This window comes from Chrysemys picta, chromosome 2 (assembly GCF_011386835.1).
Source record: "Chrysemys picta bellii isolate R12L10 chromosome 2, ASM1138683v2, whole genome shotgun sequence".
In the NCBI taxonomy this organism is placed as follows: domain Eukaryota; kingdom Metazoa; phylum Chordata; order Testudines; family Emydidae; genus Chrysemys; species Chrysemys picta.
Genome location: NC_088792.1, coordinates 246,236,192 through 246,263,667, shown reverse-complemented (window position 1 = coordinate 246,263,667; position 27,476 = coordinate 246,236,192). Strand labels below are relative to the sequence as shown.

Here is a 27,476-nt window from a genome sequence, read left to right as displayed (position 1 = left end):
GTATTCAATGAGTGTCACCTGAAGAATTTCTACCCAGTAGATAAAATTACTGAGCTTTTCGTGCATCTAAAGCTCTAACACATGAAGAAGCCTGAGCTACTCTGAAGCAAGGCTGAATCATCTGTGAACTGCATAAGCCATTTCTGATCTTCCCAATATCATCCTCGACTACAGGCATAAAGCTAGAACCACCCTCAGCTAGCCAGAATAACACAAGTTAGAGCCAACTCCAAGTGTCCCAAAGTAATATGAGCTTAATTGTGCCTTCTAGACACATCCCTAATGGTATGATAAACAGCTTCCTATTGGGGTGCTATTGTATGATTGTGTCTAGGACCTGAGAGAATTTTACTTTCAGGAAGCGATTGATGAGAGAACACTGTAGATGTGGAGAAAGGAGTATAGCCTGCATGTTGCACTGTCTCGGTTCTCTCTCTCTTTATGCTCGCACATAGAATATTGTGTCAGAAGTGAGTCATCGCCTACAGATAGGTGAAATCAGAATCTAAGACTATTACAAAACAAACCAAGAGAAAACAGTAATCATGGCAATGTACCAGATTCCTGTCCCTGAGCATATGGACATGAAATAGAACATGTTTAGCAACTGTATATTTTTTAGATCACAGGGGGAAAGCTATGAAAAAAATGTCAATAGAGCTGGATAAAAAGGAAAACAAAGTAAGAGCAACCACACTATTAGCTGTAATTAGGAAAGACTGCCTCATGCTCCAACAGCCTCTGGACATGTCAACAGCACAGCAGGAGGACCCTGAAAACAACCTAGAAGTGCTTCAAAAACATTTTCAACCCACAAAAAATGTCACATACGAAAGACATCTTCTCAACAAGGATAATCAAGAATCTGGAGAAACAATAGATCAATATATTGCCAGACTGTACAAAATGGCTGACTCATGAAATTACTAAATCTTGAAAGATCTAATTTGTGCTAGGTTAGTAATTGGGACAATAGATGCAGGAACTGGAATGAGAATGCTCAGAGAGCCCAATCCACAGGCGTGCAAAGCTAGTGAACAAACTTCCGATAAATTGCAGAGGATAAGTGGAGCAAACACAAAGATAATTCACCAAGTAGCACAGGGAAAGCATGAAAATACAATGAAAATACACAGCACATTCCCAATAGACCCTGGAACAAAATAGCAATGGACTTTTTCACTGCAAACCACACAAACTACCTAGTTACTGTAGACTACTTCTCAGACCTCTGGGAACTAGTCAAATTGTCAGATAGTACTGCAGTGACCATCATCATAGACAAAGCCATGAAGCGTTTCACATTTCAGCAGGCACAGTATCCCAAATTGTGTAGTTTCAGACAACTAGTCCAGTTTACTTGCACAGCATTTGTGCAATTTACCCAGGAATGGGAATTCAGTTATATCATTTCACTTCATCACCATACCACAGCCAACTGAACAGGAAACCTGAAATGGCAGTTAAAAATACTAATCCGGCATTAAAAGAAAGCTGCAGAAAGCAAAAAAATATAGGGCAAGGCATTCTTGAATGGAGAAACACTCCCACAGGAGGCTTTAACAGCAGCCCAATACAATGCTTGATGTTCAGACGAACATGTACCCTGGTGCCTATTATCCCAGCATTACTATAACTGGCAGCAGTGGAAGAAGTAACATACAAAGAGGAAAAGAGAGACCTGCAAAGGCCAAAACCTACTATGACTGAGAAGCTAATGTCATGTACTACTTGTATACAGTAGGTTGCAGTGCTGCTACTAGCAGATCAGGCTTCTGTATCAGATATGCCAACTACAGAGCTTCTTTCTGAGAGAGAGACACACCAGAGATATGTCTTACATAAGATCCTTTAATGCTCTCCCAGGGATGGCTGAGGTTAGCTTAAATAAGGAGATGTTACTTACCTTACAGTAACTTGAGTTCTTCAAGATGTTTTGACCCTATGGATGCTCCACCATAGAAGGGTGCACATGCCCATGCACTCTTGACCAGAGACTACAACCAGGGCACATAAGGAGGCCTGGGCATGCTGCCAGTCAGTTCCTTCTGAACTGCGAAGCCTAACAGTTCAGAAGGGAAGGCGGGCAGGAGGTGAAGCACCCATAGGGATAAAACATCTTGAAGAACTAAAGTTTCTGTAACATAAGTAACTTCTCCTTCTTCTCTGAGTATATGTCCCTATGGAGGCTCCACCATAGGAGACTCCCAAGCAGTAACTCAATGAGGAAGAGGGTGCTGAGGAAGTAAGTCCAGGTCAGTTTGAAGGACTGCATCACCAAAGGCAGTATCATCTCTGGAAGCAGGTAAGATGGCATGGTGTTTGGCCAAGGTATGGATAGAACGAAGACTAACAAATCTCTGCTACGGGAATGTCTTTCAGTAGAGCTATAGATGGAGACTGATCTCTAGTAGAATTTACTGTCACTCCATGAGAGGGCTGTACCCCTCCATTCTCATAACAGGTCCTGATGCAACCTGAAACCCCCTTATATAGTCTTTGTGTGGAAATGGGTTGGCTGTTCATCCTATCCACAATCAACAAAAACAGTCTAAGAGAGGCATGGAATAGTTTAGTCCTGTCCAGAAACAAGGCAAGGGCCTTCCTGACATCCAAAGAATGAAGGCTTGATTCTTCTCTGGAGGCATGAGGTTTTGGGCAGAAAACTGGTAGGTGAATTTCCTGGTTAATGTTATGTTCTGAGGAGACCTTTGGGAGAAAATGAGGATGGAGAGGTAATATAACCTTGTTTTTGTATAAGGTGGTGTAAGGTAGGTCTGCCATAAGCACCCCAGTTCCCTCATTCACTTCGCTGAGGTGTTGGCAATTAGAAAAGAAATTCTGAAGGAGAGATGGAGGATGGTTCCCCATAGGTTTCAAGGTGGGAAGGACCACCAGCACTTCCACTTTTGTAGGTAAGTCTTGGGAGTACTGGGCTTTCTACTGGATGGGGGGAAAAGGTCAATTCCATGCTTGAGAGCTACTGACGAGCCATGCTCTCAGATTCAGGGAGGAGGAGTTGGGATGAACAAGGGACCCTGAACTCTGTATCAACAAATCCTTTGTGATAGGAATTCTGAGGGGTGTTACCTCTGAGTAGTGGATGAAGTTTGAGTACCACAGTTGCCTCAGCCAAGCAGGTGCTATGATAATAACTCTCACTCCTTCTCGATGCAGCTTGAGAAGGCTCTTGAGGATTAATGGTATAGGTGGGTAGGCATAAAGAAGGGTAGTGGGCCATGGTGTTACCAGGGCATCCCCCTAGAGAACCATGACTGTGACCTCCCTTAGAGCAGAACAGGTGACATTTTGCATTGTTCAGTGTATCAAAGAGGTCTACCCCAGTATACTCTAGGTCTGGCAGATGCTGTAGAAGACAGAGTCCTTGAGATCCCATTTGTGATCCTGCCAAAAGTGTCTGCTCAGGGAGTCTGCAGTTGTACTCTGGAAGCCTGGTAGATAAATTGCTGACATTTCTATCTAATGAGCGATGCACCAGTTCCACAGCTTTAGCAGCTCTGCACATAAGGCCTGGGGACTTGCTCTGCCTTGTCAGTTGATATAATACATTGCTGTCTTGTTGTCTAGCATTACTTTGACTAAGAGACCTTGTATGGCACAAAGAAAGTGTTGGCAAGTATATCATACTGCACAGTGATGTTTGGATAGGCTGTTTGTTTGGAGTATATGCTGTTTTTACTCATGTTTGGAGGCATCTGAGGGGCATCTTCACATGGAGAGTCACACGAAATGTGGCCCAAAATAATAGGCAAGTCCTCACTGTTGTTTGCAGTCTGCACTGTAATGTTGAGATTAGGGTGAAGAATCTCTCCTAGGGTAGGCAGGTTCTTGCTGTTGTGGAGTCTAGAGCAGTTCCTATAAAGCCTATTCTCTGAACTGGAGATGGTATGGGGTTTCTTTGAGGTTGATAAGGAGGCCCAGAAACTGGAATAACATTAATGCTGAGGATGTTGCCTCCTGGGCCTCTTGGGGTGAGGCTGTGACAAAGTGGAAATTTTATGTAATATTTTTATGACACTTGTGAGTGCCTCAATTTCCCCTATATGTTGCATTGTTACCCAATGGGTAGAAAAGGACTGTTTGTTCTCAGGGCAGGCTAAGAGAGATAGGTATGGATGTCAGTTAGCTGTCTGAGCTGGGATGGGCCATTAAAAAGTACTAGCTGAAGTTGACCCCATATCAATGGAGAATCCAAGAAGAAAACAGAACACCCAAACATGAGGACACTGACACCTAGCAAACAACAAATCACAGGGAGAGAGGTTCCCTACCCCACAGCAGGAAAACTGAGCTGTATTTCCCAGCTTGGAAACAAAGGACTTGGAAGGTCTTGGATGGGAGATAAGAGTTGGCTGCTGGAAGGAGTCGGTCACTCTCACCTGGGATCTGACCAAGAAGGTCAGATTGAGAGACAGACAGAGCTTGAACAATGGGGTTCACTACAGTTTGGCTGGGCTCTGGGCTAACCAAAATGGTCTATGCTTTAGTATTAATTTGCTAACCTAAAGATTTCCTATGATATGTTCCAGCTGACTATTAAACCCTACCATTTTGACAATGCTGTTTGTGTCACTGCAAATGCTTGGTGAGCTGCATTAATCCCTGAAGAGTGTACACATCTCTACCAGGAATCTATCTCTGTTGGACTCACTGAACAGAGTTCACAATATTAAGCAGGAGTGCTGAAGCCCCAGAAGTTCAGTCTCAGGAAGTAGTGAGGCCATGTGGCTTACCCGGGAGAAAGAATGAGATCACTTGAGGTCTGGCGCACTGAAGGGGTTCCTCCAAGAGACTGCTCCAAAGCTGGGGGTGTAGCACTAATCTTGTGGATCCATGACACAGGCTCCTGAGAAGCCGGTCACCAGATATGGGAAAATCTATATTCCCTACTGACGTAGACAGGCTGCTGAAAGAATCTTTGTGAACACCCTTGGGGACATGGAGAGTCCAAAAGGAAGAACTTGATATAGATAGTGATCTGCCCCTGCCACGAATCTTAGGAAATGCTTGTGTGACAGGTGGATGGCTACATGGAAGAAGTGTCCTGCAGATCGAGGGCAGTGAACCAGTCTCCTGAATCTAAGAATGGAATTATGATGGCTAGTGTCACCATTCTGAAGTGTTGTGCTAGGACACAGTTGTTCAGGTTCCTGAGATCCAAGATTGGTCTCCACCCTTCTCCTTTCTGGGGAACCAGGAAGTAATTGGAATAGAATCCTCTTCTGATGAACTCTGTGGGGACCAGTTCTATAGCTCCCACAAGGAGAGAGTGGATGTCTTGTTTTAAGAGTTCCCTGTGAGAGGAGTCCCTGAAGAGGGACAGAGTAGGGTGAGGGTGGAAAGGGGGACTAGTGTGGAAGTATTCCCAGGCAGTTAGGTAGTAATATAGCTGGTTTCCAGAGGGAGCGGGGTAGTTGCAAACTGTGATCTAGTAGAGTGTAATACTTGATGCTCTTGACCAAGGGAGGGGATAATTGGGTAGAAGTAGAGGTGGGAAGGCTCCATTTCTGAGGTCTGGCCCATCTCCTGAAGGGGTTCTGAGTCTTAGGAAAAGTGTACTGATGGTAGCAGAATGGTCTCGATATTTGAGCGGTTTTGGATCTACTAAACTGTCTTCTCATTGCAGGCACCTAAATTCCCAGTAATCGCAGCATTGCCCTAGAATCCTTGACTGTGTGGACAGAGGAGTCTATATGCTTGCTAAAAACCTTAGGTCATTCAAATAGGAGGTGTTCCACCACGTTATGACCTTCTCTTGGAAGTCCTGAGGACTGGAACCAGAATGCTCTCTTGGCAGGTCTTGAAATCTTTTGCATAGGAGGGCAGTGGTGGTATTACCACCTCATCTGGAAATGAAGAGGACCTTCCAGAAGGTGAGATCTCCTCTGTCAGAGACTCCGGTTCCTCTTTTATATCTTCCGGTACTGGAGAAGTGTTGGGTACTAAGCTGCACAGTGCTGACGTGTGCTGTACTATAGGATGATTTGTAGAAGCCGGAGGCTGGTACAGTACTCGTGGGTACTGGTGCTTTCTCTTAGATATCTGATGAAGCTGGTTGTCATAGTGGCCCCACGGGTCCAGTAACTGACGGGGATAACGGAAAGGACCCCAATGATAATCATAATCTCTGGGCCTATGATATCTGGTAGGTTCCCCAGGCTTATCTTCATGCAAAGGGCTCAAGGGGGTAGGGTACTATGGTCCTGGAATCCATGTACAGAAATCTGAGTCTGAGCAGTCTTTCCCTGAACTAAAGGGGGAGGGGGGAGGCGGAGCTCCAATGTTCTTATTGGTACTGAAGGCTGGAAGTTTAAACCAGTCCCAACATGCTGCTTTTGTAGTGGTACCATGAAGATGGTGCTGGCAGATCCCCCCATAATTGGTGATTCGGGTTCATCAGCAATGAGATCCTCTGAAAAAGGAAACCTGGAAAGATGTTGAGAGCTCTGATGTCTTCACCCAAAGTTAGAGTCAGTATCAGGTGGTGAGATAGAGGCTGCTGCAGTACAAGATTATTATAATGTCCTGTCCCTTTCAGAGGTACTGTAAAATATCAGTACTGGCATGAATGGTAGCCCTGCGTGTCTCACTATGCTGCAAGGGAGCAGATGGTGCCGCTGCACTAGTTGCTCTTGTGGTAGGCACATCCAAGTGGAGCGTCTTCCTCAGTACCAACACCTCAGTACCGAACTCAGTCAGAGTCTCTACTGTACTCTTAGAGGGACAAGAGCTCTTCCGAGAGTGGGTCGTTTGCGATGATCTGCCCCTGTTCTTTATTTCCCAGTTGGGAGAGGTATATTTCCTTTTTTCTGACGTCTTATTGTCGAGAGCTGCAGATGAAGCAGTACAGTGACCTGGGCTGTCTTTGACATAGATGTCAATGTACGAGGGGAAGAGGGCCTCCAGGAGCTAAGGCACGCTCCATTAGTATAAGCTTAGTCTATCCTCTCTGTCCTTCTTGGATCTGCCCTTCAAACCCCTGGATCTGCTCCAACAACCCAGACCTTGCATTTGGCAGGGGTTGTGGGAGCCCCCCAAACACTTACAGGGAAAAGACCTGTGGCAAGTCTTATGGGTCTTAAGCCCTGAGATCTTGGGCACAACAATTATGCTCCAACACAAAAAATTGGAGAAGAGGAAAGAGCCTCCCCTTGACCAACACAATATAAAGTGAAATAAAGGTATAATGAAATTAATTAAAAGAACAAAACTACTAAAACAAATAAGTAAAACAACAATTCACAAGTTAAGGTGACAAGCTGAATACAGCAGACAGTAGAACTCTCCATCTCATGCTGCAGGCAGTTGAGAACAGAGTGGTGGTGGGCTCGTGCCTTCCTATATTCCCTTGTTCAGAGCACAAGGCACTGCTTTGTGCAGGAGCAGGCCTGCGAATACTACTTTGCAGTCTCTGTCTAAGAGCATATGAGTGTATGGATATCATATGTTGGGGGCACCCATAGGGTTCTATACTTGAAGAAGAAGGTATGTTATACACAGCTCCACCTGGAGGCTGAACAGTATGGTACAGTTTAGTATTTCACTATGTCTGTCCCTTTAAGTTCTACATTCCTACCATTTATAAAATTTACACTATCATGCTATCTTTGAAGTTCAGTATGGATCAGCCTGTAAGTCTCTAAATCATACTGGTTATCTAGTTACACGACCCAAACACATCACAGCTTGATCATCCGGCTGTCCATTAGTTGCATGGACTGGCTGCTGTTGGTATGGAATCTTTGAGTTGTCTTCTTCTTGTTCCGCATCCACCATCTATAGAGTTTGCTCTGTTGATAGTTGTTTTTGAGGGACACACATAGATGCTGAAGGTTTCTATTGAACTCTCCAAGTCTGTTGGTCTCAATAGCATATGATATTGGTGATGAATTCTTTCTCTTTACTACAGTTGGAGTTGTCTATCCTTTTTCTCCATCCAATTTGACATAAACAGTCACCAGATTCTGGACCCAGCAGTTCTCAAACTGAGTGAGACCTGTTGTAAAAGTATTCATAAGTTCTTTGACCTTTTTATCCTATCTGGCTTCTCTCTTCATGTCTGGCCACTTTGGAGACAGGCTCTTTTCCAAAATTAGAACAGTAATTCTGAGTTATCTTCCTATCAGGAGTTGTGCTGGACCATACCCAGTAGCTGCTACTGGTGTTGATCTGTAACTCAAAAGAGCAAGGAATGGATCTTCCTGCCATAGGATTTTCTTGGATGTCTGTACACTCTCTAAGCCTCTCCATTCACTTGTGGGTAATGTGGGTTGCTAGTAATATATTCAAAATCATATTTCATTTGGAACGACTTAAATCCTGCTGCAGTGAATTGTGGACTGTTTTCCATCACTAGCTGTTCAGTAATAACAAAATGAGCAAAAGTGCACTTCAGTTTTTCAATATGTTCTTCAACATGCCATGTCTTTCAAGTACATTACTTCTATATACCTGGAAAGATAATCGACTATGACCAAGTAAGGATGTCTTCTGAATTCACATAAATCTGCAGCTAATCTCTCCCAAGGTCTGTCTGGTAGAGGTGTTGTATTTAAAGGTTCTTTTTGTTGTGTTGGTCTGTTAGTTCTGCAGTGTTCACATGCAAATGCCTTATTCTTTATGTCCTTGCTGATGTCCAGCCATCACACTAACTGGTTGGTCCAGCATGGCATTTAGTTAATCCTTGATGTCCTTCATGGATGAGGGTTAGGATTTCTCCTCTCATTTCATTTGGAATTACAATTCAGTCACTTTTAATCACGAGACCATTTAATTGTCCACATACTACAAAGTAGTCTCTTGACACTTCCTTAATATCCCTGACCTGACCTGAAGAAGAGCTCTGTGTAAGCTCAAAAGCTTGTCTCTCTTACCAACAGAAATTGGTCCAATGAAAAGATATTATCTCACCCACTTCATCTCCTTAGTGTCCCTTAAACACTTGGACCAGCCAGCTCTGATGTAATTTAGAACTTCTTGAAGTTGTGTGTCAGTCAAGCAGGTGTACTTTTCTGACACAGGTCTGTATGAGTCCACAGCATCCACATCCTTTACATCATTTTTGAGCTCATGAGTAATTGAGTACAATACTGGGCTGCATGAAAGAGTGTCTGCTACTACCAGATTTCTCCCAGAAACATATTTAGCTATTGTGTTAAACTGAATTGACCTTATCAATATATGGTGGTATCTCAACAGCACCTAATCCAGTTCTTTTCTGCTTCCAGCGCTTACGCCATGAAACAGCTGTTTCACGCAGCAAGCGGTGGGAGGGAGGGGGAGGAGGAGGAATGTGATGAGCTCGTGGAAGAGGCAGGGCCAGGACGAGGATTTGGGGAGAGGTCCAATAGGGGCGGGGAGGGGGCGGAGTCGGGGGCGAGCACTCACCGGCGCCAAGGAAAGTTGGCGCCTGTACTAAACACCAGAGACGTAATAGGAACATGATGAAGAATGGCTGAGGTTAGCTTAAATAAGGTATGTTACACACAGCACCACCCAGTAGCTAAACAGTATAATACATTTTAGCATTTCATTACAGCCCTAAACCCTCCCAGTCCAAGAATACCAACCAGGAGACCCTATCAAAATCAAACTTTCCTCAGGATATGGTTGAGGGGAACTGTGACAAATTCAGATCTGGTTTAGTTCTAGCTACATTCTGGATGCATTTCAAAATCTGATCTCTATCATTCTGAGAAAAACTGAGCTCCTTTACAATGTATCCTTCCCAAGGAGGAAAGAAAACTGTTTGAAGCAGCCTATTCACTAGTTTCCTAAGGACATCCACAGCTGCTGCAGGCATTACTCAGCACCACATACATTTTGGCAAGAGTTTGATCTTAATAGGGTCTGTGATGTGACATGTTTCACATATGTTTTTTAGGAAGCATTCTCTCAATATTTTCCATATTGAAGTTTCTGTTCGCTTATTGATGGAATAACCCCTATAAATCCTCAGCACCTTGATAGTATGACAGATGATTAAATTTGCATATTTTCATGTTTAGGTATCCTGTTCATCTCTAAGTTGTCATTTTCAAGGGGAGCCTCAACAACTCCAGCATTCACACATTTAAAAACTCACTGTAAACAACTGCAACCCAGCAGTTCTAAATTAAGTTAAAAGGCATGAGCCAAGGCAGTTTTCTTAATCTTGAAAATGTTTTTCCTCTTTGTTTTCTGTAATAAACTCTTAAGAAACCTGCTTCCTTACTAAAACTTTATTCCCTCCACAGTGCGTAGGCTAGTTTGTTATTGTATGTTCTCAGGCATTGATCTTTCTTGGTGATTTAGGGAAAAAGAGAGCTAAAACAGAAACTTGGAGAAAAGAGATGAAAAATATTTTTAAAAATTCCTTTTAAGAGAAAGAAATATAGATCAAATTTTGGGTCATGTAACTCTAACAAAGTTCCTTTAACTTTTTTTTCTTAATGCTGAAATTTGATCTAATAATCAACAACTGGGACAGGTGTCACAACATTGTTTTTAACTAGCATTTTAGAATCCTCCCCTCTCTTGCTTACCACCGTTTTCAGCCTTGTCACTCAAAATGTTTCAGCGTGCCAAACAGTAAATCCTCTTGGGCAAACTCAACTTTTGAGTCCAAGATAACCCAGATTCAAGATGTAATTCAGATATCAAAAAAATGAATAATTTGGATTGGAGAGTTTCACTAATGAGGTAATAACTGGCAGGCATGTTGCTAACAACTATTAAGAAGACTGGATGGATGGATATTTGAAAAGTCATGTGGACACAGCAGAAAATGCCACACTGAGAGGGCAGAATGGTTTACTAGGATAGGGCATTGGACTAGAAATCAGGAGAGCTGGGTTCTGTTTCTAGCACAGCCACTGATGTGCTGTTTGATTTTGGGCAAGTCACTGCACCCATAGGTGCTCAAACTGGAGAAGCGGGGGCAGCTGCTACTGCATCCTCTGGCTTGAAGTAGTTTCCATTATATACAGGGTTTACAGTTTGGTTCAATGGCTCTAAGCACTGACACTATAAAAATTGTTACAGCACCCTTGACTGCACCTTTGTTTCCCCTCTAACTTTTGGTCTGTCTATTTGAGCAGGGTGTTTTTGATTATCTATGTGTAGAGTGCTTGACACAATGGAGCCTTGATCTCACCTGGAGCCCACAGGCACTATTGTAATACAAAGTAATCATAACTATAATGGAAAATAAGCAAAAAAATTGTAATCTGTGATCGGGAGGATAAAAGACAGGTGAGACTGTAAGTTCAGAAAACAGTTTCTTGAGGTAGGATCATTCCATCTACTTCTCAAGTGGATCCTGACCAAGGTGATCTTGGCTGAGAGGTGTTTAAAGGGGTCTGTGCCAGCTCCAGGCAACCCTCCTCCCTTTCCCCACCACATGTGGGTGCACTGTGAAAAATCAGGTTCTGGATGAGCAGATAGGACTGAATCATGGCTGGGAAGGGGCTCATGCACATACAGAATGTCAAAGGGTTGCAGAGGTATAAGGAAATCAAACAGAAGGAAAGAGACAAGTAGTAACTGTTTGGAAACCACTGGTTACTAATAGATCCCCCAAAACCTGTGGGACTCAGGCAACTTTTCCCATGAGAGGCAAACTCCAATAGAAGATGAACTTCCATAAATTGAAATTCACAGATAACCATTGACTAGAACCCTTAATTTTTTACATAAACTTAATATTCTGCATACATAATTGAAACCCATAAAGAGACCCAAAACACAAGATTTCCATGGCATATATTTCCACTAGTTCTAGAAATGACCATGTAATTGTAATTTTTTGAGTGCACTTACTCTTATAACCTTTGTAACAAACTATGGGAGATAAAAAGCTATAGATTAATAAGGGATAGAAGAATAGAGGAAGAGTACACTTACATGATCAGCTTCTGTTTTGAATTTACATTCCACTTCTTTCATATTTTTCAAACTCAGTGTCTTTGCTCTGTAATCAATACATGGAGAAAAGTTGTGAAGCAGATCATCCATACAGTAAACTTGAATATGGATAGGTAGAGATACAGGTCTAAAATATAACAGAGGGATGCAGTGTTCTAACAACAGAATTGCTATATATATATTTTTGCATGTTTAAAGTACATTTCATATTGTAATCATTCTATAAAAATCAGGACAGGCAGTTACTGGGAAAAATATCCTTCAAGTGTACAAATGCTAGACAGCTAGGTAGGTTTAGGTTGGTTCTGTAGCCTCTTTAAATTCTGAAAAGTTGTTATAACCCAATATAACTTCAAAATTTCTGTAGCTTTATTTTTCAATTTAAAGTATGAAAAATGGGACTTTTTTGTAAAGTAATATTAATCTTCACTTATGTAAATGTTACTCCTGTTATGCCTCTGAAACTATATTAATAAGCACTGACTTCATGGGTGGTCTGGGGCGGGAGCAACCAAAGAAAAACACTGTGGGTGCTTAGCATCCACTGGTGGGGCCCTCCTCCCTCCCCCCCAGCACCTCCTGCCAGCAGCGGGCCCCCCCCAATCAGCACGTCCCCTCCCCCACAGTGCCTCCCACCTCTTGCAGATCAGCTGTTCAGACACTGCTGTGCAGCGTGGCAGGCTTGCAGCTGCCTGAGAGGGCCTGGCTGAGGAGGTGGCTTCCACACACTGCCCGGCTTCAGGTGCCTGGGGGTGAGCGAGCCACAGACTCCCTCCCCGCAGCACGTTTCTGGCTCACTCAGCCGTGGTCCCCGGCAGCTGAGGCTGGGCAGGGAGCAGCTATCTCCCCCACCAGGCTCTCTCAGGTAGCTGCCGGGCCGCAGAGCAGCGACCAGCAGAGGCCAGCATTAGAAGCGGCTCCCTCCTGCTCCCCGCCTGGGCAGTCAGGTGCGGTGGGAGGACAGAGTGTTCCCCCTGCAGGTAATGTGGGGTGGGAGAGCGTGGTGGCCCCAGGGCGGGGTTGCCAGGTCGGGGGGACATGTGACCTGACCTCCCCTTTAGATTGTGCCCCCGCCAGTATGGGAGGCACCAGTCGTCCCTCAGGGCAGGGGGAAGAGGCGGGCTGGGAGTGTGGCTTTGAAGGCTGGGATGGAGTGGGGACAGGGCCTGGGACGGAGTGGGGGTGGAGCATGCCCTGCCAAATCACAAAGTTCGTGCCCGTGACTGTATTTATTATTTGTATCATTGTTCCACCCAAAGACCTCAATCAGAACTTGGGCTTTGTTGTGCTAGGTGCTATACAAACACAGAGTAAGAGACACCCCCTGACCTAAACGTGTAAGCTATGCCTACCCTATGAGCTAAGGGTTTGCTTCCCAGGCTCCTGTACACACACTCACACTAGTTCTCATTGAGTTACAGACAAATTTGTACTTGGTACGGCTCAGCTGTGCCTCTGCTGCTGCTCCCCACGCAACTGTAGGTATACTGTTATTTATAGTCATGCTAGGGATGTAAATATTGTTTTAAAAGTAAACCGTTAAAACAATTAAAATTATATCGTTTAACTGGTTAACCAATAAAAGGGAGAGGGGCTGAGGCTGCTCCAGCCAGTGGGCACAGGGCTGGGGCTGCTGCTGGGGTGGCCGGCTGGCACGGCCCGGGGCTGCTGCTGGGGTCGGCTGGCTGGCACGGCCCGGGGCTGCTCCTGGGGTCGGCCGGTGCAGCCCGAGGCTGCTGCTCCGGCTGGCCAGCTGGCGTAGCTGGGGCTGCTCCAGCCAGCCCAGGCTGAGCTGGGGGTTAACGGTTAGGCTGGGTTAACCAGTAAGACTAATGGTCACTGGTTAACTGCAGGGCCGGCTTTAGGAAGTGCACGGCCCAATTCGAACATTTTCGGCAGGGCCCCGGCAGGGATGACTAACAAAAAAAAAAAAAAAACACCCCTGTAAAAAAAACCCTTTCATTTATTCCTTGTATTATTTACTTTCCATAACTATATAAATAATAAAATTATATATTATGTACATTGTGTCATATATGCTGTTGATCGGTTATTAATGAGCTCCGTTTCACATGTGTGGGTCCCCGCCACTCCCTGCCCCCCTCATTGAAGCAGATGTGCAGGGTTACTGCCCTGGGAACTGCAGGGCACCAGTGGACATGGGGCTGGCTGGAGGCAGGGCAGGGCAGGGGCTGACTGGAGGTAGGGTCTGGCTGCAGGCAGGGCAAGGGGTGTGGGGCGGGCTGGCTGGCTTCAGGCACGGCCGCAGGGGGGTGCGGCAGGGGTTGGCAGGGCTGGAGACAGAGGAGTGCGGGACTTCAGGCAGGGGGGTGCGGCAGGGGTTGGCTGGAGACAGGGCAGGGGGTGCAGGGCTGGCTGCAGGCAGAGCAGGGGAGCAGGGCTGGTGCAGACAAGGCAGGGGGTGCAGGGCTGGTGCTGGTAGGGGGTGCAGGGCTGGCTGGAGACAGGGGCTGGCTGCGGGCAGGGCAGGGGGTGCGCGGCTGGAGGCAGGGCAGAGGGGGCAGCAGGGGCTGGCTGTGGGCAGGGGGTGCAGGGCTGGCTGGAGACAGGGGCTGGCTGCGGGCAGGGCAGAGGGTGCGCGGCTGGAGGCAGGGCAGAGGGGGCAGCAGGGGCTGGCTGTGGGCAGGGGGTGCAGGGCTGGCTGGAGATAGGGGCTGGCTGCGGGCAGGGCAGGGGGTGCAGGGCTGGTGCGGGCAGGGGATGCAGCAGAGGCAGCTGGAGCCACAGCCTTTAAATAGCCTCTGAGCCCCCCGCTATCCCAGGGCTCTCGGGGCTATTTAAAGGGCCCGGGGCTCCCCTGCTTCTACCGCCCTGGCCCTTTAAATAGGCGCAGGAGCCCTGGGGAAGCGGCGGGACTCCGGCAGCTATTTAAAGGGCCGGGGCGGTAGAGGCAGCGGGAGCCCCGGACTTTTTAAATAGCCCCCAGAGCCCCGCAGCCCTACCCCAGGGCTCCAGCAGTGGGGCTCTGGTGGCAATTTAGAGGGCCTGGGAATTGCCCCCTGGGGAAGCCGAGCCACCCCGGTACGGCGCACCGGCTCTTGCTGGTACGCTGTACCAGGGCTTGGGCACGGGGACCTCTTAGGCGCGGGGCCCAATTCAGGGGAACTGGTTGAATTGGCCTAAAGCCGGCCCTGGTTAACTGTTTTATATCCCTAACTCATGCTAGCTCACTAAGAGCTAGCGCAAGGATGTGTACACATATAGAGGAGTCACATCCCTAACTCACATTGTAGGCATAGCCCTCAACGGGTTGTGTAATGTATGTCCACATTCTTGAAAAGAAAAAGTGATGGTTTACTACTCATCACTGGATTTAGTTAGCCTACATTTACCTGCAAAATATGAACACGAGGAAGAGAAAAAAATATTGGCCTGGAAAATTAAAGTTACTACAGAGATGTGGGTTATAAATGGCATTCACTTGCTATCTGCAAAACTGAGACATCTTTGTGTGACAAAATACAAATATTTCAATAGTTGTCTCAACATATGGAAACCATGAGCAACCAGTCGCATGGGGTAGGTAACTTACAAGATCATTGGTTTACCAGCACTGGAAGGATCACTAACCTCAAAGAATATTTTCCTTTATTCAAAACCTAAGCATAGTTATTTAGTTGTACTGTGAAAATAATGCATATTAAGAAATGCTATTTGTAGTTTTTTTCTTTGTTTGTTTTTTGGAACTTGTACACAGATTTTACAGTGTGTGGTTTTTTTTCTTTAAACACCGGAACGGTTTTCCTATTGGTTTTTATTACAACATTTTAAAATGTGTAGAATGTCAGCTGGCGGCTCCTTCAGTACAGTTTATAATGACACTCAGTAACTAAGGCTTGCCAGATATCCTGCACTTTTCAATGAGCAAAAAAAGGCTCTAATGGAAGGAAATTTGTATTGACCTTATTATTGATCTTACCCTAGCTTTGATTTATGTGTCCTAGAGATTTGTAATTATTTAAAAAAATCATAAAATAATTTCACTTTATGAAACTGTTTTAGAATTCTTTAATGTCCAGTAAATGCACCAGTCTGACCGGTTTTATTTTTATTTGTAAGTGTAAATTCCTTTTTATAAGAGCATTAAGACACGCTACGCAGTGCATTTCAAAGCCATTATTGCACTTAGTAGTTAGGGCATTATACAAATAATCACTGATTTTTAGTTTCCTTATATCTACAATTAGTTACAAAAAATGAGATTTCATTATTTAACCCAGTGTATTGTACAATTATACTGAGAGTGGAGCAATATATGTCACAATGATTTATTTCTAGAACATTTCAAGAACAAATGATGTCTCACCTTTGGAAGCGGAAAATCACTATAACTATAGTGCAGACAACTCCATACAATAGTCCCACGTTAGCAGCAAAGCATACTGTAAATACATAGGTACTAACCCATATGCTCTTCAAGGAAGGAAACAAAAGACACAGTTAGTTTAAGCTCTCTGTAAAGCTGTATAATTATTTTTAATTGGGAATAAATATGTTTAAAGTTCCCAGCAAGAGGCTTAAATTAGAATGTCACTTAAGAAGTGAGGTTTTTACCCACAAAAGCTTATGCCCAAATAAATCTGTTAGTCTTTAAGGTGCCACCAGACTCCTTGTTGTTTTTGTAGATACAGACTAACACGGCTACCCCCTGATACTTAAATTAGAATGATAACTAGAGATTGCAACCAGACATCTCTGAACTGGCAAATGAGGAAGACTGAATTATTCATGAAAATATTACCTCTCCCTCAGAGAACACAAGTGATCTGACATTCTAACAAGTTTAAGGGTCATGGAAGTCCATTTCTGAAGCTCTTGTAATGACATATGTTGCTACAGTAGCAATGTTATTCAGGCTGAACTCAACTTGGTTTGCCACGGCTCTATACATTTCATTTTCCAAGTTGGCAAGTTAGTGACAACTTGTTCACTGCACACATTTAAAAAACCTGCCTCCTTTTACACAATGCCACCTGCAGTATGAACTAGAAATTGTATTTCACAGTGAAGTAGGAAAGGAATTATAAATTAACACTTATCTTACTCTACAACTGGTTTAACAATCAGCAGAATGCGTGAACATGATTGCTACTAATAATTAAAGGTCATTTGTAAAACTTTTGACAAAACTTACTCATCTATTGCAATATATGTTGGAAACTTCTAACAGCCATGCTAAGAGAGAGAGTCAGCACATTACATATTAAAGGCCAAATTTTTCAGCCAGGCCTCTTAGTAACCTCCAAGTGAGCAGGTGCAACCATAGATTCACAGGCAATGGTAAGCTGGAGCCGGTTCACACCGGTTCGCAGGAACCGGTTGTTAAATTTAGAAGCTCTTTTAGAACCGGTTGTTCCGTGTGGGACAACTGGTTCTAAAAGGGCTTTTAAATTTAACAACTGGCCCCAGCTCACCTCTGCTTCCTCGGCTCCTCCCCTGAACGCTCTGCCCCCCTTCTCCTCCCCCTCCCCTGCTTCCCACGAATCAGATGTTCGCGCGGGAAGCCTGGGAGGGTTCAGAAACAAGCGGTGGCTTCGCAAGATAAGCTGGGGTGGGGGGTGCGAGGAGGGCTCCAGAGAGGCATGGCGCAGCCCAGCCCAGTCCTGCTCCAGCCGAGCGGCTCCGGCCCAGTGCCCCGGCCAAGAGTCTTTGGCCCAGCCCCAGCTGAGCGGCTCCGGCCGAGCGCCCCGGCCCCAGCCGAACGGCTTCAGCCCGGCCCCAGCCGAGCACCCTGACTCCGGCCGAGCGGCTTCGGCCCGGACCCAGCCCAGCGCCCCCAGTTCGGCCTCCAGCACGGTAAGGGGGCAGGGAGCAGGGAGGGGGTGTTGGAAGAGGGCAGGAGAGTTCAGGGGGGTGGATAGGATCAGGGGGGTCAGAGGGCAGGGAACGGGGATTGAATGGGGGCAAGGGTCCCGGGGGGGCAGTCAGGAAGGAGCAGGGGTTGGATGGGGCGGTGGGGGGCAGTCAGGAGCAGGGGTTCCAGGGGCAGTCGGGACAGAGAGAAGGGGTAGTTGGATGGGGCAGGGGTCCCGGGGGGCCATCAGGAATCAGAGGAGGGGTTGGATGGGGCGGCGGGGGGCAGTCAGGGGCAGGGGTTCCAGGGGCAGTCAGGGGACAGAGAGAAGGGGTACTTGGATGGGGCAGAAATCCTGGGGGGCCATCAGGAATGAGAGGAGGGGTTAGATGGGGTGGCAGGGGCAGTCAGGGGACAGGGAGGGAGGTGGATGGGGCAGGGATCCCGGGAGGGGGGGGCGTCAAGGAACGTGGGGGCTTGAATGGGGCAGGAGTCCTGGGGGGCGGGGGGATGGCCACGACCCCCTCCTGGGGTGAGGAGGAGGGAACCGGTTGTTAATTTTTTGGCAGCTCATCACTGTTCACAGGTATAAACACACTTTAAAAATTCCTACACTGGTACTCTTAAAAGGAGCCAGACTATCCTGTCAATTACACATGCACACTAGGTAGGACCCAAGTGCTAGAATTTGCATCAGCATTTACTCATTCATTTGTGTGCATGCAAGTGTAAACAGTGTTCAAGAGTGCACATACATATTTACACAGGCACAGTAATGTCAACAAGGAATTTTACACCCCTAGAAGTAGAGGCCTAGGCTGAAGCTTTTCACCTCGGAACTGACTTTGTTTTCATTCTCAAAGTAGGTCCAACAGCTCTGCTCTGTTATGAAGCCCCAGAAAGTATTATGCTGCTCATGTCACAATTACTATAGAAGTTTGCTGGAGCATGGATCGAGCCAGGAGTGGTCAGAGACTGTTAACATCTTTTTTAAAAGTATATTTCACTGGTATCCAAAGCTTGTAATACATTGTTGCCACATTTAATTGGTTCCTTCAATAAAGGGAGCAGAGTCCAAGGGCACTTGGACTGGTTACCTGCTGTGTAGGAATGCATAGTTCTCGAATCGCCAGCCCACGGGCGCGGCAAACTGCCCCTATGGCAACGAGGCAGGAGTGACCTTCAATCTAGCGTTTGTGTTTGGGAAACTTATTTGGCTGATTTGATTGTTTCTTTGCAGCTGGCATTCACGCGCTCAAGAGATGGGTTCGTTATCTTATGTGCATGTATACTGCCTGGCTTTTCTATGCGCAAAAATGTAACAACTAAGAAGTGTTGTAAACAAAGTAAAAAGAGAAATAAAAACCCCAGGAAAGTTTTCCTGGGAGGCTTTTTGCTTGAGGCTTTTAAAGCTCTCTAGCTACCACAAACCTGGTGTTCTATTTCCTTTCCTGTGTCGTCACCACACTGCTGCACAACTGGGCTCAAGGAAAGGCAGCGGGAACTTATAAAGGGGAAGACAGCTGTAAGTGGGCTAGGCCGATACCTGCAGACACTGCAGGGAATAAGAAGGTTCCTTCAGGGCCAAGAGTTAACAAGCATCAGAAAGGAAGCCTGTGGAGAAGGCCAAATTCCAGGGAAGAAGTGCCAAGAGAGCAGGAAGACAGACTCTCAGCGAGGAAGAGCTGTGCCCAGTTTGGGATTGGGATGAAATAAACAAATTTTTAAAGAAAGGATAGACCCTCAGGGAGAAGGGTTGGGGAGAATGCTAGGCAATAACAGATGAGCCAGCTTTCTGGTCACTGAGCTTCAATTAAACACTGCAGAACAGACCTTGTTAAGAAGAGCGGTACCTCCCTAATTGGGGGGTGGAGGAGAGCTGGAAGGCTAATTAAGCCATTAGGGAAAAAAAAAAAGAAGTAGAGAGAGGGAGAGAGAGATTGATCTTCCCTGCTTGCCTCTGGGGCTGAAGGCTCCCACAGTCTGTGGGACTAAGGTGGAATGTTGTACAAGGGTGGTGGGAATCAACATTGTAAATAAACTGCTCCAGGTTTTTTATCAGCATGAAGGTCTCTCAGAGGTTTGTGGACTTGAGCAGAGGCAGGAGCGAGTGAGCCTGCCACATGTGGGGGCTTGTTTGGGATCTTAGCCAGCACAAGGGTTTGGTGGCCGGGACGATGGAGGAGACCCTGCAATGGCTGGTAAAACAGTAAGAAGAAATGCAGAAGACCCTGCAAAGATTTGAACAATCCCACCAACATAGAGAGGCAGGCTTTGTTTAACTGGCAGGCAGAGCAATAGAAAAGCTTGCAAGATTTCATAAGGGAACAAACCAATGTGCAGCAGTAGCTCCTACAGAAGGTGGTGAATCCCATGGTGGGGGATGGCGCCTGGACACAGGGCATAGGACTACATAAGATTGGCCCTGCAGATGACCCTGATGCATTCCTGGGCACTTTGGAGAGGATAGCTATGGTAGGGTTACCATATTTCAACAATCAAAAAAGAGGACAGGAGGAGCCCCGCCCTAGCCCCGCCCCCGTCCTGTCCTAGCCCCGCCCCTGCCACTCCCTCCCACTTCCTGCCCCCTCAGAACCTCCAACCCTCCCCCCTACTCCTTGTCCCCTGACTGCCCCCTCCTGGGACCCCTGCCTCTAACTGCCCCCCAGGACTCCACCCCCTCCCTAAGCCTCCCTGCCTCTTGTCCCCTGACTGCCCCCTCCTGAGACCTTCCCCACATCCTAACTGGCCCCCTAGGACCCTACCCCCTACCTGTCCCCTGACTGCCCCAACCCTTATCCACACCCACACCCCCTGACAACCCCCCCCCAGAACTCCTGACCCATCTAAACCCCTCTGCTCCCTGTCCCCTAACTGCCCCCTCCTGAGACCCCCCCACCTGTACCCTGACTGCCCAAAACCTTACACCCCCAACCCCCAGACAGCCCCCCCCAAACTCCTGACCCATCCAACCCTCCCCCTGCTCCCTGTCTCTTGACTACCCCCCCCCCCAGAACCTCCCTGCCGTTTCTCTGACCCCCGACCCCCTTACCGTGCTGCAGAGCAGCGCGCTCGGAAGCGGGGGAGGGGAGCAGGGTCGGAGCTCCAGACTGCCGGAGGCTGAGGCGAACGGCCGGCCGGTGATCTGCGAATGCAGGGAGGGAGGGGGAGTTCTGATCCACAAGGTGGACTGGGGGTTTACAGGCCCAGGCATTCACCCAAGGCTTGATGGACTGGCCACCCGCTGGTTAAAACCAGACACCCAAACAGTGGGGGAAATAATGGATACCGTAGTGCTAGAACAGTTCCTTCAAGGCCTCCCTAAGAACCTCTAAGCATGGGTTAGACAGCATCCACCAGGTACAGCGGATGCAGCTGTGAAATTGACTGAGGAATACACAGAGGCAGACTCTTCTGGGAAAGAAGAACAACCAGTTAAGGGTCTAGAGCTTAGGAGGAAGACTGGAGAAACCACAGCAGGAAGGGGTGTGGAGAGCAAGAAGGAAGAACCCCAAGGAGTTCCGGCTGGGGCTCATCCCATTACATGTTATTGCTGGGCGAGGACAAGGAGGAAACTCCAGAGGGGCTTTGTGGATACAGCCTCAGCTTGCTCCCTTGTCAAGAGGGAGCTGGCGAAGGCTCACTGGATGATTTCGGGAGCAACTATCCACATGGACACATTCTATGTTCATAAGAGAAAAAACTGAACCCATAGGAGAAACTGTATAAGCCCCTAGTCAACAGCACCCAAGTCAAGAGGAAAGGAGACTTCCCCAGGCAATTGAAGGTGGGGGGGATGGGAATTAAGGAAGCCCAAGCTCCTCAGTAGAGGTTGATGGAACCCCTGCAACACAACCCAAGGAGAAGAAACCCAGGCACAGTTTGGAGGGTTGGGAGAACCTGAGCCCCTAACTGGTCAGGAGGATAAAGGGAGTAACCTCAATCCTTTGCCAGATATAAATGGGGAGAATAAGGGGAGTATCCCTATGGTGCCCATGGTGTGAAGACTTGCAGGCTGAGATGGAGCTGGGGGGGGTCTCCTCCCCTCACAAAGTGATTTTTGTGGATGGAGAATGAGCAGACCCCACAAGGATGACCAGATGATCAGCCTAGGGACAGGGAGAGACTCCTGCAGGGTGGCACCTCCACTAAGCGAGATGGAGCATGGGGAAAGAAAAATCTTACTGCTAGGTAAGGGGGGAGAGGTGTGTGACAGAGTGCTGGGCAATAACAGCTGAGCCAGCACTGTGGTTACTGCAGCTCCAATTAAACACTGCAGAACAAACATTGTTAAGAAGAACTGTGCCTAATTGGGGGAGGGGGGAGGAAAGCTTAAAGACTAATTAAGTCATTAGGCAGAGGATACAAAAAGGCACAAAAAAGAAGGAGGAGGGGAGGAGCAGACAGAGAGAGAGAGAGAGAGAGAGAGAGATTAATTAATTAATTAATTAATTAATTAATCTTCCCTGCTTGCCTCAGGAGGAGAAGGTTACTTACCCTGTGCAGTAAGTGAGGTTCTTCAAGACGTGTGTCCCTATGGGTGCTCAACTTGTAGGTGTGGCAGTGCCCCCTGCACCTGGGATCGGACCGCACATGCGCACCTCCCTCCATCGTGCTGTGTGCTGGACATATATATAGTGTTGTGCGGTCCAACCATCCCCAGTTCCCTCTCTGCCGCAACACATATGTTTTTGGCTCCAAAACAGAGGGGAGGAGGATGGGTAGTGGAGCACCCATAGGGAGACACATCTTGAAGAACTGAAGGCTCTCTAAGTCTGTAGGAGTAAGTCTGTATGGTTACAAGAATGGTGGGAATCAACATTGTAAGTAAACTGCACTAGGTGTTTTATCAGCACAAAGGTCTCTGAGTGGTTTGTGGACTTGAGCAGAGGCAGAAGCAGGGATAACCCATACCTGCTGATAGTGGGGGGGGGGGCACAATTTAAAAGTTCGGCCACCCCTGGAACTGCTTGAGTCATGCCCACCCCCTTACCCTCAGTCTCCCCTTCCAGAAAGCAGCAACCTCTCCCTGCAGCACCCAGCTGTTGCTCCTGCCTCTCCCCATGGGATGCAGCTTGCCGGCACGTGCCCGGCAGCTACCATGCAGCGAGGGGACCCGGCCGCACCATGTGACTCAACGGGGCCAGCAAACCCTGGCAGAAATCTGGGAGGGGCACATGACCCCACATGCCCCTCCATGCATTGCCAGAGCAAGTGGGCCATGCCACAGAGGGGCTTGGCCCCGCTGAAAATTGAGATGAAGTTTCAATTTGATTGATCTTTCAATTTTCTTTTGAAACACTTTGTGCAGAATAAAGTGGACCCCAGAAAGGAGAACGGCTTGAATATCTGGACTGTGTGGACTTTTTAAGGGTACCTTAAGGGTAAGAGAAATGGAGGCAGAACTCCGCAGAATCATACCGGGCACTGCAGGGAAGGCATGCTCTTTGACAGTTGACTATTATAACATTTAAAACGTTTTTTTTTCAAAATTGCAGAGTGTACTAAGACAATGGCATTTAAATGTGACAGGCCCCATGCCATGTTCCAGTGGACTTCTGTGGTTGACAGAACATCTTAAATATAGCTCATGCTGGGAATTCACATGGGAGTGGAAGCAAGCATCAGAACAGAAATACAAACCACAGACTTAAAATGAAAACAGAGTAAGTATTAAATGAATAAATGTGCCGAATGCCTGTCTCCTGGGGGCACTCAGTAAATATTGGTATAGTTTAGGGAACTTTGAGCAAAGAGTGGCATCTAGTCTTATATAAAGTCTCATAGAAGGATGGAAATGAGTTTACAATCTCAGGGATATACCTTTTTCTCCACAGCTGCATGTATCTTTGATTAATTGCAATACTAGCTGTTAAAGTTTGTGGAGAGAATAGACCATATTACAATCACACGACCAGTGTTACCAATGTCTTTTCTCTTCAAAAAATGGCTGATGCCACAGCAGTTAGTTCAGAAATGCCAGATGCAATTCAGTACTTTGGATCTAATAATGGAAGTTTTTGCCTGAGTAAAGACTTCAGGATTTAGCCCTTTATTGTCAAATATAAATCATATTTTATACAGTTATGCTTTACACAATGTGGGATGTTATAACACTTTGCTGAGCAAAGTATTTTCCTTCCAACTCTTTAAAGTGCCAAACTACAAAAAAAGATCTGCTGTCTTTCTTAGGTGACACCTCTTTTGAGCAAATAGCAAAGAGCTAGCTTATTCCTTGAAACCAAATACTCATAAATTCTAGACATATCTTAAAATTAAAATTTACACAAATTACTGTACATGAATTTATACAGAATATCACCAGGGAAAACAAAAAGTCAAAACCTATTTACCAGGCTGTTTTTATTACACATGAAAAGGCTAATCCAGCAACTTTGAACTTTAAATACAAACTGAATCAAACGGAGCCCATTCAGCCATGGCTTAATCTTTACTGCTCTTCAGACCAAACCACTTGCACTTCAATTTGTAAATTTCGCTAAGCCTCAATGCTACCATGTTGCTAACATCTCACCTCACTTTACCACACTTATGACAGCTACAAAAGTCTCTGAGTTATTACAACGCGTACACTTACCAATTTGTAAGCCCTGATCTTAGTTTGTTCATTCAAAGCTTTTAAACCTTAAGTTTTGTCAGCTCTGGACATCACTGAGACCCTCATTAATCTAAAAATTTGCTGGACAAATGGAAGCAAAACAAGCTTTCAGCTACTTATAAAAAGTATTAGCAGGGATATAAGGGAAATGGAATTGAGAGTACAATCTCATTCTGAGATAAATGGTTCCTTTATAACATGACTAAGATCCACTGGTGGTACTGCCTGTTCTGCACATGCTCAATGGAGAGAATGCTTTAGATTCAAGGGTAGAGACAGAAGAAAGAAAAAGAGAAGGAGAAAAATCAGGCAATCCATACAAAGCCTATGCTTGGGCATACAAAACCAAACACTGTTGAGAACTGTGGGCACAATTGATTTTTATTACCCAGATGATGCAGGTCTCTTTTAAATGCTGGATCCGAATGCTACATTAGTATGTGTACCCCGCTCAACAACTGTCAGGCTCGTAGAATCATAGAATATTAGGGTTGGAAGAGACCTCAGGAGATCATCTAGTCCAACCCTCTGCTCAAAGCAGGACCAACACCAACTAAATCATCCCAGCCAAGGCTTTGTCAAGCCGGGCCTTAAAAACCTCTAAGGATGGAGATTCCACCACCTTCCTAGGTAACCCATTCCAGTGCTTCACCACCCTCCTAGTGAAATAATGTTTCCTAATATCCAACCTAGAGCCAATATCTACTTCTCTGTTAGTACAGAATCAAGTGCAGTGGGGTCCAATCCTGACTGGGGCTTCCGGGCACTAAGGTAATACTAGGCAATAAATAATTAAGATACTTTAAATGTCTTTCTCCACTAGTGATGTCAGTGGATTCTCTGAATCTTTTTGCCAGACTCTCTATTTGATAGGAAGTCAATATATAAACTGACACCAAAGCCTCCTGCTACTGAGGATGTTAGAGCTAGAGTAATCTAAAAGACAGTGGAAGGAACGAAAGCAGTATTTGATTTTAGGAAAGCTGGTGAGCGCGCTTAGAACCCTCCTTTGACAGAATGACATTCTTCATCTTACTTGTAACAAGAGACACACAAAGCTGGAGTGGATGAGCCAAAGCAATCATGCTCTCACATGTCAATCACCCTTTCCAAGGTTTATGTTGGCCATGAGTCAGTACTTTGTTAGTCTGGGTAGCACCCAGACTCTTAGAAAAGCAATTTTGTTGATTCTCTGATGGACATTCTAATTTATGGATTGTTGCAAGGTTCAACAAAGAAGACATAGAAACTTCAAAGATTTCTTTGGCAAGCCACTTCGAGAGAGATATCAGAGGCTTATAATTTAACCACAGTATTCTTCAAACCTTAACAATAACACATTCCATGTATGCAGTGTCATTGTAGCCGTGTTGCTCCCAGGATTAAGAGGCAAAGTGGGTGAGGTAATATCTTTTATTGGACCAACTTCTGCTGATGAGAGACAAGCTTTCGAGTCCGCATCAAATATGTATTGTAGTTGTTTGATGACACTCTGTATGGGTTCCAGTGTGGGACGGTAGGTGACATCCAGGAGTGGGTGGTCAGAAAGGCTTTTATTTCTGTATAAAAGGGGGTGAGACATGTGACCCCCTCACATGTTGTCTCTGGGAGGAACTTCAAGCCCCACCTCCCTGGACCAGGGCAGCCAATCCACTGGCTCCTGCAGGGCTGGAGCCATAGGAGCGGGAAGCACATGCCTCTGGGCCCAGCTAGGGCCAGCCCCAGCCTGGGGAGACTCATAGCTCTCCACGGAGCTCGCTCAGTAGGAGAGGTACAGGGTAGGGTTACCCTATTTCCACAATCAAAAAAGAGGACACTGGAGGGGGGGAAGCCCCGCCCCATCCACTCCCTCCCACTTCCCACCCCCTGACTGCCCCCCTCAGAACTCCAACCCCCCCTGCTTCTTGTCCGCTGACTGCCCCCTGCTGAGAACCCCCCACCCTAACTGCCCCCCTAGGACCCTACCTGTCCCCTGACTGCCCCGACCCTTATCCACTCGCATGGGTGGCAGGGTTGTAGAAATTTTGGTGGTGCCCAGAACCCCTCCCCACCTGCCTAAGGCTCTGGGAGGGGGGTTGGGTGGGGGGAGGAGGTCTGGGGTGCAGGTCCTGGGCTGGGGATTAGGGTGCAGGAGGGGTTCTGGGTGCAGGCTCTGGGATAGAGTTTGGGTTCTGGGTGCAGGCTCCGGGATAGAGTTTGGGTTCTGGGTGCAGGCTCCGGGCTGGGGCAGGGGATGGGTGTGCAGGAGGAGGTGAGGGGTGCAGGCTCTGGGATGGAGTTTGGGGGTGGGAGGCGGTGCAAAGGGAGGGGGTGCAGGCTTTGGGAGGGAGTTTGAGGGCAGGAGGGGGTGTGTGGGAAGGGGGTGGGGGTTTGGGAGGGAGTTCGGGGATAGGAGGGGATGCAGGGGTGAGGGCTGTGGGTCTGAGGATGAGGGGTTCATGATGCAGGAGGGGGCTCAGGGCTGGGGCAGAGGATTAGGGTGCTGGGGGATGAGGACTGGGGCTGAGGGGTTTGGGGCATTGGAGTGGCTCAGGGCTAGGGTGGAAGGGCAGGGTAAAGGCAGCCTGTCTTCCCATTAGTGGATGGGGGATGCTAGGACCTGGGGGCAGCAGACAGCAGTTGCTGCTGGTTCTGGCAGTACAGCAGGCAAGGGAGAGGCAGGCAGGGAGTGGGGGGATGCGCGGGGGGGGGCGTGGCAGGTGGAGGCCGGGGACCCATCCAACACTCCCCTGCTCCCTGACTTCCCCCTCCCCCTGGACTCCTCTTACCATTCTGGCTCCACGTGTAGGCAAAACACACTGCCCGGTGGGTTGGTTTGTGTGTGTTACACAGGGCTGCAGACAGAGGGGGGGGGTAGCAGGGGAGGACTCTGGCTGCTGGAGGCCAATGGGAGTGGCTCAATCGGCCCAGCCGCCCAATCAGCAGCCGCACTCTGCATGGAAGGGAGGGAGGGAGGCGAGGGAGAAAAAAACCCGACATTTTAACCTTGTTACCGATTCCTCCCAGATGGCTATTTAGAGACGCAAAAGCCGGAAGTGTCCGGGGAAATACGGACGGATGATAACCCTAGTACAGGGTGCAGAAAATGCCCTTACCTCTGGCTGAGCAGAAGCTAGG

General features: G+C 47.1%; 1 protein-coding gene across 2 annotated transcripts in view; it reads right to left on the bottom strand.

The window, feature by feature from the left end:
• Positions 1 to 27,476, bottom strand: part of SLC26A7 (solute carrier family 26 member 7) — a 140,394-nt gene that overhangs the window by 20,161 nt on the left and 92,757 nt on the right. For both annotated transcript variants that reach the window (XM_008168321.4, XM_065585889.1), the window contains exons 12-13: positions 16,253 to 16,359; positions 11,905 to 11,971 (exon numbers count right to left, since the gene is read on the bottom strand). In XM_008168321.4, coding sequence (XP_008166543.1) covers positions 11,905 to 11,971; positions 16,253 to 16,359 — 174 coding nt within the window. The remainder of the gene's footprint in view (positions 1 to 11,904; positions 11,972 to 16,252; positions 16,360 to 27,476) is intronic.